The 17,702-nt window shown below is 42.2% G+C and overlaps 1 protein-coding gene across 3 annotated transcripts in view; it reads left to right on the forward strand.

Moving 5' to 3' along the window:
• Positions 1-17,702, forward strand: part of LOC106565630 (ETS domain-containing protein Elk-4) — a 23,524-nt gene continuing 5,822 nt past the window's right edge. Inside the window, exons 1-5 of one of the 3 annotated variants that reach the window (XM_014132946.3) lie at positions 1-154; positions 14,371-14,585; positions 15,655-16,389; positions 16,566-16,814; positions 17,486-17,611. In XM_014132946.3, the coding sequence (XP_013988421.3) occupies positions 14,379-14,585; positions 15,655-16,389; positions 16,566-16,814; positions 17,486-17,611 (1,317 nt within the window). In that variant the 5' untranslated portion in view covers positions 1-154; positions 14,371-14,378. Of the gene's footprint in view, positions 155-4,186; positions 4,693-14,370; positions 14,586-15,654; positions 16,390-16,565; positions 16,815-17,485; positions 17,612-17,702 lie in introns of those variants that run through there. The other 2 variants (XM_014132947.3, XM_014132945.3) reach the window with 2 other exon arrangements.

The following is a 17,702-nucleotide window of genomic DNA, read 5'->3' on the forward strand; positions in this document are numbered from 1 at the left end:
AGCACTCACCCGGCTAACTAGCTAGCCATTTCACACCGGTTACAAGAGCATGCTAGATAACTAATTAGCACAGGGAGTCACTCTGTCTTCCCTAAACACCTTCTGTAACATGGAGAAATGGGTGTGTGGGAACACTAACACTAATCTTTTAAAGGTGAGTATCAATTGAAAGTGTATTTATTATTGTTTCTCACTGATATGAAAGATAAGGTGCTTCTGCTTCCAAACCGTGGCGGAAGCAATGCGTGTTAATGTTCAGACCGAGCTTCAGAGGCTTAACAAAACTCCCCCATACAGAAGACTCCTTCGTCTAATGACTCTAATATGTAATAGAACTGAGAGATATGGTGTGTTTGTTAACATTTTAATTTATATTTACATCGAAGCAATTTGTATTTGTTATGGCGCCATTTTAGGCTATTTGATCGGAAACACACATGATGTAAAATGTCTCATGACATAATAAAGCCACAATAGGTATATTTGTTCTACCATAGGCTATATCTGCTACATGTTTTATGTTAGATTACTTTGACGGAGTATTGCTGCAGCTCTGCGTCTCTCCAACAGCACCATGGAGAGGTGCACTGGGCATGGACAAAATACATATTTTGCGCCCCTGCCTTTGGCAAAGTGGGCACTGCTTATCATGGGGCGGCATCAGCGCTCGCCTTGATAGCCCATATTCCACTTTGTGAGAGACGTTTTCATTGTTTTGGGGCAGAATTATGTGCGGTGTTGTTGGTCAGTTTAGTTTGGAAAATGCCACCGTCGTCAATCTGCTGCTCTAGGAAGCAGCCTAATCCTGCGTAATGGGGGGATGGCCCTGACTATAGTACATAAATATAGTAATACTACAGAATTTAGACCTTAGTATACTATAGTATTTTGTCGTGTGGGTTAGCTGTACATGTGTAACATGGTTGATGTTTGAACTAGGAACACAATGGAAATAAATTGACAAACATTCTCCACGAATGTCTTAATACATTGTATCCACATTTGTGGTTGTATTGTGTTTTTAAATAGTAAAATAAAATCAATCAATCAATCAATGGATAATACAGTGTGGAGTATAGTATTCTACAATATACTACAAAATTAAATAGTAAGCGCTACACAATCGAGGGGGAACCTCAGAGGAAATCCCCCGGCTGAGCTCCTCAAATCAAAACTGCATTGACAAAGCTATCAGATAGCAGTAAAGCTTGCTAATAGTCCAATGATCTAAAAAGTTCTAAAGTAAGCACTACATGATTGAGGGATACTCAAGTGTGCAGTATAGTTTTCTACACAGTATACTACAACATTCTAATGTAAGCAGTACGTGATCAAGGGGTACTACAGTGTGTAATATAGTATTCTACAGTATACTTCAAAACTCTATAGTAAGCACTACACGAACGATGGATACTATACTATAGAATTATCCAGTATACTACACAATTCTATAGTAGGCCTAAGCACTACACGATCTAGGGGGATACTACAGTGTATAGTATTCTCCAGTATATTAAAAAAAAGTATATACAGTAAGCACTACACAATTGAGGGATACTAAAGTGTGTAGTATAGTTTTCTCCAGTGTAGTACAAAACTCTAAAATAAGCACTACATGATCGAGGGATAGTACAGTGTGTAGTATAGTATACTAGAAAATTCTCAAGTAAGTATTACACTTGATCAAGGGATAGTATAGTGTGTAGTAAAGTTTTCTACAATATACTACAAAAGCCGACAGTAAGCACTACACGATCGAGGAATACTACAGTGTGGAGTACAGGATTCTACAGTATACTACAGTTTACTAAAGAATTCTACATTAAGTACTGTAGTATTCTATAGTAAACTGTAGTATTTTTTTTTTTTGATCTGGTAAATATCTGTATGTACAGTCATGCTGCAATTCCAATCTGGCATGATTATTCTATTTAATAATTATTCATCTAGTGCCCTCAATACTGTGAACAGCACAGGTAAAACACGCTTGCAGACTTAGCTAAACTAACATAACATTACTAAAGTATTACATTACTTACACAGGTTTGGTATAATATACCTACTAGCCTATATTACTGTGTCTCATACAAGTTCCCTTTAAATACATTATGCTTGTTATGAGCTGACCATATACTTTGTTTGGGGCTAGTTCGTGATAATGAAACATATCCACGACATGGAAGTAGCTGATTTTAAGTTCGCCACTGAAGCATCTGATCAATAGAGGTATGAGTTAGACACTCCAATACCACACCCCAGATGCCTCCACGGTACAGAAAAAGCCTGTTATTTTCCCGGGGCAGCATACAATCCATCTTTGGACAGTAGCCACTGAGTACATTGGGTACATTCTTTCCCCATTTGAAAACCTGATGATCAATAAAATCAATATTTGTTGCCAGGCTGCCACACTATGGTCAGATGGGGTATTTGTTGAGCAGGTTGTCCTGAGTTTATTTTGACATCTGACCTTTTAGTACTGCTCTGAACATTGCACTGTCAAAAGCATAAATACATTTTACATGTCGGATTCACTTAAAATGCATTGAAAGGAAGGATATCAAACAGAAAAGAGCCTATTATAACCTATTATTTTATAACAGAATATGTGGCACCTACCTGGATTCGTGTTTCAGGATCACGAGGACACCTGAAAGGCGGAAATAAAATAGCTTATGCTTTGTTCATAACCAAGTGGGAAAGTGGTAATTACCAGTTGTTAAGTTGTTGGGTGCATTCATGTTTTGAACTGGGAAATACCATCAAACGGAGGTCACTGGAAGGCTTGTGATTGTTTTGCTCTTTTTTTGTCCATAAAAGAATATCCAGAGCTGCTTTCACTTTCTAAATCAAAAGGAATATATTTTGTATCAACAATTTGTATTTTACCCAGTCGTATGCTGGTATTTACAAAATTACTAGATGTTGTGAACACAATTATTCAATAAATGACATAACACAAATTTACAACTAGAAAAAAAACACTAAAAACGAATAGCCTTCAGCGCTTATTTGTGCACACCCGGTTGCCGCAAGGGAAGTGAGTTTGGATCTGTAGTCTCGTTCGTAGCTTTCTCTGACGACAAACAGATAGTTAGCTAGATATGTAGAACATCTGAAGAAATCAAATGGATGGAACCATAACTAGCTAGCTAGAAAATGTAACGGTTTTTATGGAAGAGGTGCGATGACACAAAAGCGTAAGAATGGGGCTAAGTTCAGACCTTGGTCTGCTGAGTACACACCTTTGACTCCTGAGTATGTACTATGTAGACTATTGTCTCCTGAATACAAACCATGTAAACTTACCTTTAGTTCTTCATGCTCTCTTGAGGATCTCGAAATGGAGTCGGTCGGCAGTGGTGAGCGCTCTGAGGTTGAGCCAGACCAGGATGAAGTGGGCCTACTTGTGGCGACAAGTGTGGTAGAGACTTCCAATATTTGCCCTGTGAATCCTACCAGAGAAGATTTTGGACCAGTGGAAGTGAGATTTTTGGAAAGAGTGGATTCCTGCTTTTTGGCCAACCCGCATGTTGTGTCAAGCTGGGTAAAGGACAAACTGGGAATTGTTAAATCTGTGAGAGTTTTAAGAAGTGGAATTGTTTAGATTATTTTGGGCATCCTCTGCCCAGAGGAAGCGAGCGCTTCACGTCACTTGGCTCGGGGCTCAACTTGTGGCGTGCTTTGCTCACTGAAACTGGGTGCCGTTCAACGGGGTGATCAGTAGTGTTGAGTGTAGAGGTAGATCAAATGAAGAAGACTATTTCTGGTGTTTGTGACAACTGCAGTTTGGTGAGACGTAGACCCAGTGGCAATTGCGAGACTGAGAATACCCTGTCTGTCTTGTTGAGCTCGGGGATCAAACTGTGGCGTGCTTGCTCACTGGAACAGGGCGCTGTTCAACAGGGTGATCACTGGGGTAGTGTAGAGGTAGATCAAATGAAAAATAATATTCCTGTTGTTTGTGACATCTGCAGTTTGGTGAGAACCTTGAGGATCTAGGAAATGCTTGTAGGGGTTAGATGGTGCAGGGTTAGATGGAGGTGCAATTTAAAGATTTTCCCATTCCCTTTTTGGGGGGGACCAAAACGTGCAATCGGCACTCCGACCTGCGAAGGCAACAATAAGCGACACAGCATCTAGTATGCCGGAAATTCACACAAAGAAGAAGAAGAAGCTGTTGCCGCAATATTTCTCACCACGCCTCCCACGCGCGAATGCTTCTCGCGACGAGCATAGCAGAGGCATGACAACAACAGTCAAGTCTTTGCAAACTTGCCTGTTACAATGTAACTTGTGAAATTAGATTATAATGTAACATGTAACGTGTTTTTCGGTCAACAGCGAAAGTGAAGCATCGTTGAAAACATTTTTGTCGAGACAAATGTAGCTGAAAGTAAAAGTGGTTGGCGCGACAACACTTCAAAACCACGGCGGGGACAGAAAACAACCCGCATATGGAACGCAAACAAGGGGAAGTGATCTCAGAATGCGTTTAATTTCCTGTTCTTAAAGATTAGCACACATTTTTTTCCTTCCAAAAATGTATATGGCAATTTTATAGTTTTCACTTAAAGGGCGTAACTACATAGCCATTTGCTACTCAGCTAGCAAGCTCATTTTCTGTCATGTTTTGGGAGTTGTATCGACACTTCTGGGTGGCTCAAATTTTCAACGAGCTCGACTAGGAAGGTAAGCTACTGTAGTTAACCTAGATAGCTAGTTACTCTAAACTGTAAGATATGTGACAACGTAGGGAAATTTATGATATAAGTAATTGCACTAGCTGCAATCTAGGTAAATGCATAGCTAGCCAAAATATCAGCATTTGGCAAGCTAACAAGTGGTTGATTTCGTGCAGCTAGCGTTAACTGTTAGCTACAACATGGCCATTTCACAGAGTCTGTGATTTCAAGCTAGCTAACTGTTAGTTGTTGACATTACTTTTTTCTAACTGCTAACTATGCATCACATTTTTACACCATATCTTAGTGATTTTTGTTATATGATATTGTTTGGGTGGCCAAACAACAACTTAACTGCAACATGTATTACAAGTGACATCACTGTCTGTGCTCTTTGCTCTGTGGGTCCTAGCTGAGTGCTGTTTCGTCCTCGTTACATAATCAGAAACGCTCTAATCATGTCTATAATCTTGTGTCCCTTGGTGGCCTCACTGTGAGCCAGTCTGTACCGTTTTACACCATGAGAATGAGACGGATTGTGAGTGGGGGTGTGTCAGGGATAGATGAGTCAGGGCAGATTTACTTTTCATCTAATCCTCTTACACACACACACACACACACTGTAGGTAGTGTTCATTACACAACCTGATCTGGCCTGCTTGCTTGTATATAAAAACAATATGCAGAGTGCAACAAATGTATACTCCTTTATCAGTTCTGATGTAAGAGGCATTTCTGGTATTTATGACACTTACATTTTTAAAATTTTTATTTCACCTTTATTTAACCAGGTAGGTTAGTTGACAACAAGTTCTCATTTGCAACTGCGACCTGGCCAAGATAAAGCATAGCAATTCGACACATACAACACAGAGTTACACATGGAATAAACAAAACATACAGTTGAAAAAAAGAAAACAAAAAGTCTATATACAGTGAGTGCAAATGAGGTAAGATAAGGGAGTTAAGGCAATAAATAGGCCATGGTGGTGAAGTAATTACAATATAGCAATTAAATACTGGAATGGTAGATGTGCAGAAGATGAATGTGCAAGTAGAGATACTGGGGTGCAAAGGAGCAAAATGAATAAATAAACACAGTATGGGGGTGAGGTAGATAGATGGGGTGTTTACAGATGGGTTATGTACAGGTGCAGGGATCTGTGAGCTGCTCTGACAGCTGGTGCTTATAGCTAGTGAGGGGGTGATGAGTCTCCAGCTTCAGTGTTTTTTGCAGTTCGTTCCACATGCTGACCGAACTGGACGCACGTGAACGTTCATTTTGTTCACCCACACCAGAAGCAATCATGACACAGGTAGAAATATCAAAACAAACTCAGAACCAATTATATTAATTTGGGGACAGGTCAAAAAGCATTACACATGTGTGGCAATTTAGCTAGCTTGCTGTTGCTAGCTAATTTGTCCTGGTATATCTTTTTATTTTATTTTTATTTAACTAGCCAAGTCAGTTTAAGAACAAATTGTTATTTACAATGACGGCCAAACCCGGATGATGCTGGGCCAATTGTGTGCTGCCTCCAATCACGGCCAGATGTGATTCAGCCTGGATTCGAACCAGGGACTGTAGTGATGCCTCTTGCACTGAGATGCAGTGCATTAGATCGCTGCGCCACTCTGGAGCCCAAGTAAACATTGTGTTGTTATTTTACCTGAAATGCACAAGGTCCTTAACCTCTCTAGAGGAGGTGGACGACTATTCAACAGCCAGTGACAAATCAGAGCGCCAAATTTAAAACCACAAAATGTCATAATTCAAAGTTCTCAAACATAGGACTATTTTACACCATTTTATAGATAGACTTCTCCTGAATCGAACCATGTTGTCCGATTTCCAAAAGGCTTTACAGCGAAAGCAAAACATTAGATTATGTTAGGAGTACATAGACACAAATAATCACACAGCCATTTTCCAAGCAAGCATATATGTCACATAAACCCAAACCACAGCTAAATGCAGCACTAACCTTTGATCTTCATCAGATGACACTCCTAGGACATTATGTTATACAATACATGCATTTTTTGTTCAATCAAGTTCATATTTATATCAAAAAACAGCTTTTTACATTAGCATGTGATGTTCAGAACTAGCATACCCACCGAAAACTTCCGGTGAATTTACTAAATTATTCACGATAAACGTTGACAGAATACATAATTATTTAAAGAATTATAGATACAGAACTCTTTTATGCAATCGCGGTGTCAGATTTTAAAATAGCTTTTCGGCGAAAGCACATTTTGCAATATTCTGAGTACATAGCCCGGCCATCACGGCTAGCTAATTTGACACCCACCAAGTTTGGCCCTCACCAAACTCAGATTTACTATAAGAAAAATTGGATTACCTTTGCTGTTCTTCGTCAGAATGCACTCCCAGGACTTCTACTTCAACAACAAATGTTGTTTTGGTTCCAAATAATCCATAGTTATATCTAAATTTGTTTCTCGTCATCTCTCCTCCTTCCTTAAGGAGTCTTTTTGTTCTTTGGACTTTATAAGGCGGTTGGCAACCAACTTTACAGCATTACTACAACCTAACAGAGCGTGGACCTAAGTTCATCTTTCAATCACCCACGTGGGTATATGCTCCTAAAAACCAATGAGGAGATGGGAGAGGCCGGATATGCAGCACGATGAGCGTCACAAATATAACCAATTTCTGTTTTAGGGCCTGGCCACGCAGATGCTCGCGAGGAGTGTGGGGGCAATGATTGAATAACATGTATGTGTACATTATATTTTGCAACGTGAGCGGTGTGGTCAGCATGTTAGGCCAATAAACAGTCAAACTATGACTATGCCCATAATGTCCACTTTTATGCCGCCAAGTACGCATGGTTATTGTGATGGTGCTGTTTAGCGTAATTTGAGCTTTAATGGCATAGCATTTTGCAGGGATACAAACTAGTCACCTTTCGACGAAATTCGCCATTTTGAATCCAAAATAGGTGACCTTCGGGATTCGTGTAGATTCGATGAGAAAAGTTTGGGCGCGGTTGGGGGCTGTATGCGAACAAGTGATGCGCATTTGGAGCAATACTGGCTGTATCCACGGTTCAGCCAATTGTTCACACAACAGAATGCAGCATGTGACTGAAGAGAGAGACAACCAATTTGCTAGTTACTGCATCAGCGCACGCTCTGTAAAGACAGCAGGAGAGTGGAAAGGAAGTTTGCCAGTTAACTTACAGCAGCGTGTCCCTTGAACGATAACGAAGAGGTATGTGAGAAGCCTGACCACAGAGACGGGGGTGAGAAGGTGATGAAGCGTACTTCATGAGCTGTAACCGAAAAATAACTGCCATTTTTGGAAAGTTTGAGGTGAGGGAGAAACTGGTGGAACAAGTATTGTTAACCTCTCTAGGGTATGTGGGACGAAATCGTCCCACCTACGTAACAGCCAGTGGAATCCCGTGGCTCGTTATTCAAAAACCTCAAAAATGCAAAAACTTCAATTTTTCAAACATATGACTATTTTACACCATTTTAAAGACAAGACTCTCGTTAATCTAACCACACTGTCCGATTTCAAAAAGGCTTTACAACGAAAGCAAAACATTAGATTATGTCAGCAGAGTACCCAGCCAGAAATAATCAGACACCCATTTTTCAAGCTAGCATATAATGTCACCAAAACCCAAACAACAGCTAAATGTAGCACTAACCTTTGATGATCTTCATCAGATGACAACCCTAGGACATTATGTTATACAATACATGCATGTTTTGTTCAATCAAGTTCATATTTATATCAAAAAACAGCTTTTTACATTAGCATGTGACGTTCAGAACTAGCATACCCCCCGCAAACTTCCGGGGAATTCGCTAACATTTTACTAAATTACTGACGATAAACGTTCACAAAAAGCATAACAATTATTTAAAGAATTATAGATACAGACCTCCTCTATGCACTCGATATGTCCGATTTTAAAATAGCTTTTTGGTGAAAGCACATTTTGCAATATTCTAAGTACATAGCCCAGGCATCACGGGCTCGCTATTTAGACACCCGGCAAGTTTAGCACTCACCATAATCATATTTACTATTATAAAAATTTCATTACCTTTTGTTGTCTTCGTCAGAATACACACCCAGGACAGCTACTTCAATAACAAATGTTGGTTTGGTCCAAAATAATCCATCGTTATATCCGAATAGCGGCGTTTTGTTCGTGCGTTCCAGACACTATCCGAAATAGTAAAGAAGTGTCACGCGCTTGGCGCAATTCGTGACAATAAAATTCTAAGTATTCCATTACCGTACTTCGAAGCATGTCAACCGCTGTTTAAAATCAATTTTTACGACATTTTTCTCGTAGAAAAGCGATAATATTCCGACAGGGAATCTCCTTTTCGGCAAACAGAGGAAAAAATCCCAAAGGCGGGGGCGGTCGGGGTCACGCGCATAAGCTAGTGTCTCTTGATGGGCCACTTGAGAAAGGCGATAATGTGTTTCAGCCTGGGGCTGGAATGACGACATTCTGTTTTTTCCCGGGCTCTGAGCGCCTATGGACGACGTGGGAAGTGTCACGTTAGAGCAGAGATCCTTAGTAAATGATAGAGATGGAAAAGAAGTTCAACAAATGGTCAGACAGGCCACTTCCTGTAAAGGAATCTCTCAGGTTTTGACCTGCCATTTGAGTTCTGTTATACTCACAGACACCATTCAAACAGTTTTAGAAAATTTAGGGTGTTTTCTATCCATATGTAATAAGTATATGCATATTCTAGTTACTGAGTAGGAGTGGTAACCAGATTAAATCGGGTATGTTTTTTATCCAGCCGTGTCAATGCTGCCCCCTAGCCCTAACAGGTTTTTAATCTGACTTGCCTAGTTAAATAAAGGTGTAAAGTGTTTTTTTTATCGACAAATCGGTGGCCAAAAATACCGATTACCGATTGTTATGAAAACCTGAAATCGGCCCCAATTAATCGGCCATTCCGATTAATCGGTTGACCTCTAGTACCTAACCATAAACATCAACGCCTTTCTTAAAATCAATACACAAGTGTATATTTTTAAACCTGCATATTTAGTTAATATTGCCTGCTAACATGAATTTCTTTTAAGTAGGGAAAATTGTCACTTCTCTTGCATTCATTGCGACGCAGAGTCAGGGTATATGCCACAGTTTGGTCCACCTGGCTCGTTGCGAACTAATTTACTAGAATTGCATGTAATTATGACATTACATTGAAGGTTGTGCAATGTAACAGGAATATTTAGACTTATGGATGCCACCCGTTAGATAAAATACAGAACGGTTCTGTATTTCACTGAAAGAATAAATGTTTTGTTTTCGAAATGATCGTTTCCAGATTTGACCATATCATATTTGACCTAAGGCTCGTATTTCTGTGTTATTATATTATAATTAAGTCTATGATTTGATAGAGCAGTCTGACTGAGCGGTGGTAGGCAGCAGCAGGCTCGTAAGCATTCATTCAAACAGCACTTTACTGCATTTGCCAGCAGCTTGAAGCATTGCACTGTTAGGCTTGAAGTCAATCAACTCCCGAGATTAGGCTGGCAATACTAAAGTACCTATTAGAACATCCAATAGTCAAAGGTATATGAATTACAGATGATATAGAGATTAGTAGTCCTATAATAACTACAACCTAAAACGTCTTACCTGGGAATATTGAAGACTCATGTTAAAAGGAACCACCAGCTTTCATATGTTCTCATGTTCTGAGCAAGGAACTTAAACGTTAGCTTTTTTTACATGGCACATATTGCACTTTTACTTTCTTCTCCAACACTTTGTTTTTGCATTATTTAAACCAAATTGAACATGTTTCATTATTTATTTGAGACTAAATGGATTTTATTGATGTATTATACACTGCTCAAAAAAATAAAGGGAACACTTAAACAACACAATGTAACTTCAAGTCAATCACACTTCTGTGAAATCAAACTGTCCACTTAGGAAGCAACACTGATTGACAAAAAATTTCACATGCTGTTGTGCAAATGGAATAGACAACAGGTGGAAATTATAGGCAATTAGCAAGACACCCCCAATAAAGGAGAGGTTCTGCAGGTGGTGACCACAGACCACTTCTCAGTTTCTATGCTTCCTGGCTGATGTTTTGGTCACTTTGGAATGCTGGCGGTGCTTTCACTCTAGTGGTAGCATGAGACGGAGTCTACAACCCACACAAGTGGCTCAGGTAGTGCAGCTCATCCAGGATGGCACATCAATGTGAGCTGTGGCAAGAAGGTTTGCTGTGTCTGTCAGCGTAGTGTCCAGAGCATGAAGGCGCTACCAGGAGACAGGCCAGTACATCAGCAGACATGGAGGAGGCCGTAGGAGGGCAACAACCCAGCAGCAGGACCGCTACCTCCGCCTTTGTGCAAGGAGGAGCAGGAGGAGCACTGCCAGAGCCCTGCAACATGACCTCCAGCAGGCCACAAATGAGCATGTGTCTGCTCAAACGGTCAGAAACAGACTCCATGAGGGTGGTATGAGGGCCCGACGTCCACAGGTGGGGGTTGTGCTTACAGCCCAACACCGTGCAGGACGTTTGGCATTTGCCAGAGAACATCAAGATTGGCAAATTCGCCACTGGCGCCCTGTGCTCTTCACAGATGAAAGCAGGTTCACACTGAGCACGTGACAGACGTGACAGAGTCTGGAGACGCCGTGGAGAACATTCTGCTGCCTGCAACATCCTCCAGCATGACCGGTTTGGCGGTGGGTCAGTCATGGTGTGGGGTGGCATTTCTTTGCGGGGCCGCACAACCCTCCATGTGCTCACCAGAGGTAGCCTGACTGCCATTAGCTACCGAGATGAGATTCTCAGACCGCTTGTGAGACCATATGCTGGTGCGGTTGGCCCTGGGTTCCTCCTAATGCAAGACAATGCTAGACCTCATGTGGCTGGAGTGTGTCAGCAGTTCCTGCAAGAGGAAGGCATTGATGCTATGGACTGGCCCGCCCGTTCCCCAGACCTGAATCCAATTGAGCACATCTGGGACATCATGTCTCGCTCCATCCACCAACGCCACGTTGCACCACAGACTGTCCAGGAGTTGGCGGATGCTTTAGTCCAGGTCTGGGAGGAGATCCCTCAGGAGACCATCCGCCACCTCATCAGGAGCATGCCCAGGCGTTGTAGGGAGGTCATACAGGCACGTGGAGGCCACACACAGTATTGAGCCTCATTTTGACTTGCTTTAAGGACATTACATCAAAGTTGGATCAGCCTGTAGTGTGGTTTTCCACTTTAATTTTGAGTGTGACTCCAAATCCAGACCTCCATGGGTTGATAAATTGGATTTCCATTGATTATTTTTGTGTGATTTTGTTGTCAGCACATTCAACTATGTAAAGATAAAAGTAGTTAATAAGATTATTTCATTCGTTCAGATCTAGGATGTTATTTTAGTGTTCCCTTTATTTTTTTGAGCAGTGTATTAAGTTAAAATAAGTGTTCATTGTTCATTCAGTATTGTTGTAAATGTCATTATTACAAATATATATAATTGACCGATTAATCGGTATCGGCTTTTTTGGGGGCCTCCAATAATCCTGCGTTGAAAAATCATAATCGGTCGACCTCTACTATCAACTGTGGGACCTTTATATAGACAGATGTGCCTTTCCAAATCATGTCCAATCAATGTCCCCCTGTGTTAAATTCAATCAAGTTTTAGAAACATCAAGGGTGAACAATGGAGACAGGATGCACCTAAGTTCAATTTCGAGTCTCGTAGGGTCTGAATACTTATAAATAAGGTATCAGTTTTTTATTTTATAAATTTGCAAAAATAAAAAAAAAAAACCTGTTCACTTTCATTATTGTGTGTAGATTGAGTTAAAACAATTCTTTAATCAATTTTAGAATAAGGCTGTAACGTAACAAAATGTGGGAAAAGTTAAGGGGTCTGAATACTTTCCGAATGCACTGTAGCTTATTTTGATGTTAAAAAAACCAATCAACCCACTGATTGGCATGTTTATTTTTTTTTGTTGCTCATTAGAAAAACAAGATTTCAGTCTTGGAGGTGTGTTTCCTGACTGATTATGCAGAAGCACATTTCACTTCCTCAAAATTCCCAGAATGATAACTGAAGTCTGTAATTTTAACATTTTTGCAGAGTATGTTTTGGTTGCGCAGTTTTGTGCAGTATTTCTGAAGTAAAACAATTTAATGTGTGTTGTCTTATGTAAACAAAGTGGTTCTGCTGGGTAGACCTGTCTGTCTATGCTATTAGATCGAGCACCATCACCACAACTGCTCACCCCATGTTAGTGAGCAAGTGTACATCCTCAAATCAAAACCCAACCTTCATTTACCCGTTGTGACGCACGGATGTTCCCAAGCTCTGTTTTAGGCAAGACTGACTTTTTGTAGTCAATTATGACAAGAATAACTGTTTCTGACTCTTATTGATGCCACATAGGCCGGTTACAAATGGATTCGTTGTTTTTTAAATGCAGTCACTCTTTAAGGCTATTTATGATTAATGTAGTATCATTTTCTTGTTTAGCATTTATAGGCCCAATCAATCAATTGAAATCAGTTTTGAGCTTTCCTTGTCAATTACCTTTTCATTTGAAAAACTAATGTTGTTCCTGAGTTTGAAAACAACGCTAGTCCTGTCCATATCCCTGTGGTATCTTAAGGGACAGGATAGGTGTGGGCTCCACCTTGCCATTTAATGGGCCTGGACTGGAGTAGCATCACCCTTACTTTCTATATGTGACATTTTTATACAGCAGAGCTCTCCTCTCAAAGCCTGTGTTCTCTCACTGCCAAGTTCACAGCTGAGGACTACAGCACAAAGCTCCCTGCTCCTTTGTTGTCCTCCAAGTGTCTTCTGCACCTCTACAAGTCAGAAATGTTTCGGGGAGGGGGGCGTCAAGTGTTCAAGGTCTTGTAGTGGATGCGAGCTTCGACTGGATGCCAGTGGAGGAGCGGGTTGACATGGGAGAACTTGTGAAGGTGGAACACCAGGCGGGCTGCAGTGTTCTGGATAAGTTGCAGGGATTTAATGGCACAAGCAGGGAGCCCAGCCAACAGCGAGTTGCAGGGAGATGAAAAGAGCCTGGAAATGGACCTGCTCTGCTCCTCGTATGAGGTAGGGTCTAACTCTACGTTGTAGGGCATGAACCTGCAGGAGTGAGTCACTGCATTGATGTTTGCAGAGAACGACAGGGTGTTGTCCAGGGTCACGCCAAGGTTCTTTGCACTCTAGGAGGGGGACATCGTGGAGTTGTCAACCGTGATTGTTGACAGCATTTCTCCAAACGTTTTTTAGAAAACAGCTTGTCGTCGTCAGGACTGATTGAATTAAAAAACGCTGTTTTAAGAACGTTTGAGATGATAGGCCTGACCAAGGCACTAGTCTGTGCAGAATCACTGATCTTCAAATCACCTTGAATTCCAAACAGTAACTTATTAGGTGATTAGAAAATGCTGGAACTTATATTGATGTCTGATAGCATTGGTGCCAATTCAAATGTTTTGCTTTCGCGTTGTTGAGTGCAGAAAAAGGCTTAGGCTTGTTGACTGAGGCTGTAGATCCTGAATGGGGGTCTCTGTCAGGCTATGAGTAGTCGCAGTTCAACAGTTTGATAACTGTCTGTTGGTGACACTGCATGTCTGATCTGTCTTCTAAATCCCCTCTCTTTCTCTGTAGCGGGGAGCATGGACAGCTCTGTGACCCTGTGGCAGTTCTTGCTCCAGCTCCTATTGGACCCCACCAATGATCAGCTGATCTGCTGGACCAATGAGGAGGGCGAGTTCAAGCTGCTGCAGGCGGAGGAGGTGGCCAAGCTGTGGGGCGCCAGGAAGAACAAACCCAACATGAACTACGACAAGCTTAGCAGAGCCCTGAGATACTACTATGACAAGGTACACACACACCTCACATTAGCATAGACAAGGGGCCCATCGATGAGACAAGTTGAGAAAATGAGTCCAGGGTTCATAGAGCCCTATAAAATCTGTTTTGTTTTTTAGCCTAATTCCATTTAGTTTCAGATTTGTCCAGGTTTCTGACTTCTCAATCACACTTTTTAAATAGAAAAACAAAAAAGTTGGGTGTTTTAAGTCTACAACAATGCTTAAACCACATCAGGAGACCACTAAGACATTTTCATTTTGGGCGTAGATACCCTTTAATTCAAGTACACACCAGTAAGAGACTTGTTTGGTTGGCAGTGTTTCTGTAGCGCATATGTTTGCTAAATAAATCGCAACTGGATTGATGCAAATAATAATTCTGCTATGTAGGCATAGGTTACTTTGTAGTTAACATTTAATAGAGAAGGTTTTTGGGAAAGCCTTTCCATCTACCAGAAGACTTATCATTAGCATCATTGCTAAGGGCTACACAGTGCTAGACAAACACGCACACAGACGGGCATTCCCGCGTTGCCTCTTCAAGAAGTTACAAGTTCAATACATTTTAGTTGATTTCCTTGTAAGTTAATACATTTTTGAATATTGTTGAATTCTATTTTAGTGTCTGGATTCCGTGATTCCGTCCTCGTTCTCAGCATTGCAGATTTTATAGGGCCCCAGGTTTAGTTTAGTGCTAGGCTGGGTAGAGCTGTGGGCAAGGAATTCTCTGTGGTTAAGCACTCCTGTGACATGTCACCACCCAGTCCTTCAGAGTACTGCTCGGTTGCTGTGTATCTTGCCTACTCTCTCTGTGGTTTGGCCTAAAGACAGCCTGCATCTGTCAGTGGGTGGGGTGGTGAGTTGTGTTTAGCTGAAGACTGAGCACGACAGGCCTGATTGGCTGTTTGTTTGGCACAGACAGGAAGGATGGAACATTCCCACGCAGAAGTTACTTTGTGGGCTGTTTTTGTTAGAGAGGGAGAAAAGACAGGCAAGGGAGTAGAGTGTCTGTCTTTCGTACAGCTGTCTACTTTTTCTCCACAATGTAACATCCCTCTCTCCTTGTTTTCTCCTATAGAACATCATTAAGAAGGTGAACGGGCAGAAGTTTGTGTACCGCTTTGTCTCATACCCAGACATTCTGAAAGGGGATGCCTCTGTTCGGCCTGATGGGGAGGGGGGTGCAGGGGGTGGCCTGCCCCTCTCAGAGAGGGGGGACAACACATCCAGAGATGATGAGGGTGGGGACAGGAGTGAAGGTGTGACAGCGACACGGGGGTCCAGTACTAAGCCGTCCAACCGTAATGACTACATCCACTCTGGCCTGTACACCTCGTTCACCCTCACCTCGCTGCAAAATGGACGGCAGCTCTTCAAGTCCATCAAGATGGAGAACCCCGGAGACAAGATGGCCGACAGGAAGTCCAATACCCGGGCCCAAGACACACCCTCTCAGCCAATGCCATCACCGTCAGTCATTAAGTTTGGGACCACCCCTCCCAAGAGAAGCCCTCCACCACCTCAGGTTACTATAGAAACATCCAATCCGCCATTGTACCCTCTCCAAGTCCCGCCTCCCATAGATGATGTAGTGAGGACACACTCCACCCTCCAACCTCAGGCTGTGTACGCGTTTGAGCAAGCCAAGACCTTGGAATCCTCGAACCCTCGAATCCTGCATAGTTTCAGCTTATCAGAGTTGTCTTCTCGGAGTCCCTCCCCCAGCACGATGCCGGATTCCACCCAGGAGCTGGTGATTGACAGTGACATTGAGTCCATCTCCTCCCAACCGACAGAGACGCAGATACAGGCGGTAAGGATAATGTGCACACGCGCGCAAACACACACCTTCTGTGACATGGAGTCCATCTTCGTCCAATCCACTGAGATGCAGATTACTCAACACGAAGATGGATTTAGCATTCATGTTTTTTCTTTCTGTGATTCAACTGACTGTGCTTCCTCCTTCTCTCTCCCTTTCTTTGTCAGGTGCAGAGTTCTGGCCATGTGTCAAGTGGTGAGGTATGTGGAGGAAACGGGGACAAGGGAGTGAATAGGGAGATGAGTTTGTCTCCGGTGTGTGTGAGTGGCCATATCACAGGGGGCAAGGCCCGCAAGCCTCCTAAAGTCCTGGAGCTTTCCACTCCTACACTGGTGGTCACTGCCTCTGACCTCTCTCCTATGAACCTCTACAGCCCCTCACTACCCACCGCCTCTCTCACACCAGCACTGCTACAGGTGAGAGACACACACACACACATTTTTACACAATCTTTACACTCCACACTCACAGTATTATTTAAGATGTATTCTTTTTTAGGAGAAGATACATTTACGATTAGGGATGAGGTGAAATGTAAACAAACTTCATTGATAGTTTTTCCCCAGCAGATGGCAGCAGTGTTGTAGTTTTATTGAACACCCGTTCTCTCTGTCTAAACTGAGTTACCACGACAACGACTGTTGTCATTCCTTTGGCCTGTCAATGGGATGTTGACCGTTTGACCACATGTTCCTGTTGTGATCAGAATATTAGATTATATCAGCAGGACCTGACAATGGTCTCATTATTCTCTCAGATTTTCCCTCTGTGGGTTAACATCTATGCTACTGCGGTCATGAGACGGCTCCGTTGGAGCCAGCCCCTGGCCAGCTTCTCATCTGGGTTGGCTTTGCCTTGGGCTGCTGGTAAACAATCCAAACCTCCATTATGGATACAAAAGAGAATGTTGTTTTCAATTCAAATACTAGCACTTAGAGCTCTAATTTCAGCATTGAGAATATTTTTGTGCCAATTGGTGATATATCTGAGATATTCCCAAATGGCAATTTGAGTATGTTTTAAGTCTTTTTTTCTTCTTTGACATGGTTTCTGTCTTTCTCCTAACTACTAGTGTGTGTGTTTACAGACGCCCACTCTGTTGCTGACCCCCAGTCCCCTGCTGTCTAACATCCACTTCTGGAGCACGCTCAGTCCGGTGGCTCCCCTCAGCCCTGCCACCCGCCGCCAGCAGGGAGCACACACCCTGTTCCAGGTCAGACCACATCCCCCCCTCTCTCTCATCGCAATCCTCTCTCATCCCTCTCGACACGTCAGTGTCTTTCTCTCATCCCGCTTTCTGTCCT

The sequence above is a fragment of the Salmo salar genome, chromosome 12 (assembly GCF_965601325.2).
Source record: "Salmo salar chromosome 12, fSalSal1, whole genome shotgun sequence".
NCBI classification, from domain to species: domain Eukaryota; kingdom Metazoa; phylum Chordata; class Actinopteri; order Salmoniformes; family Salmonidae; genus Salmo; species Salmo salar.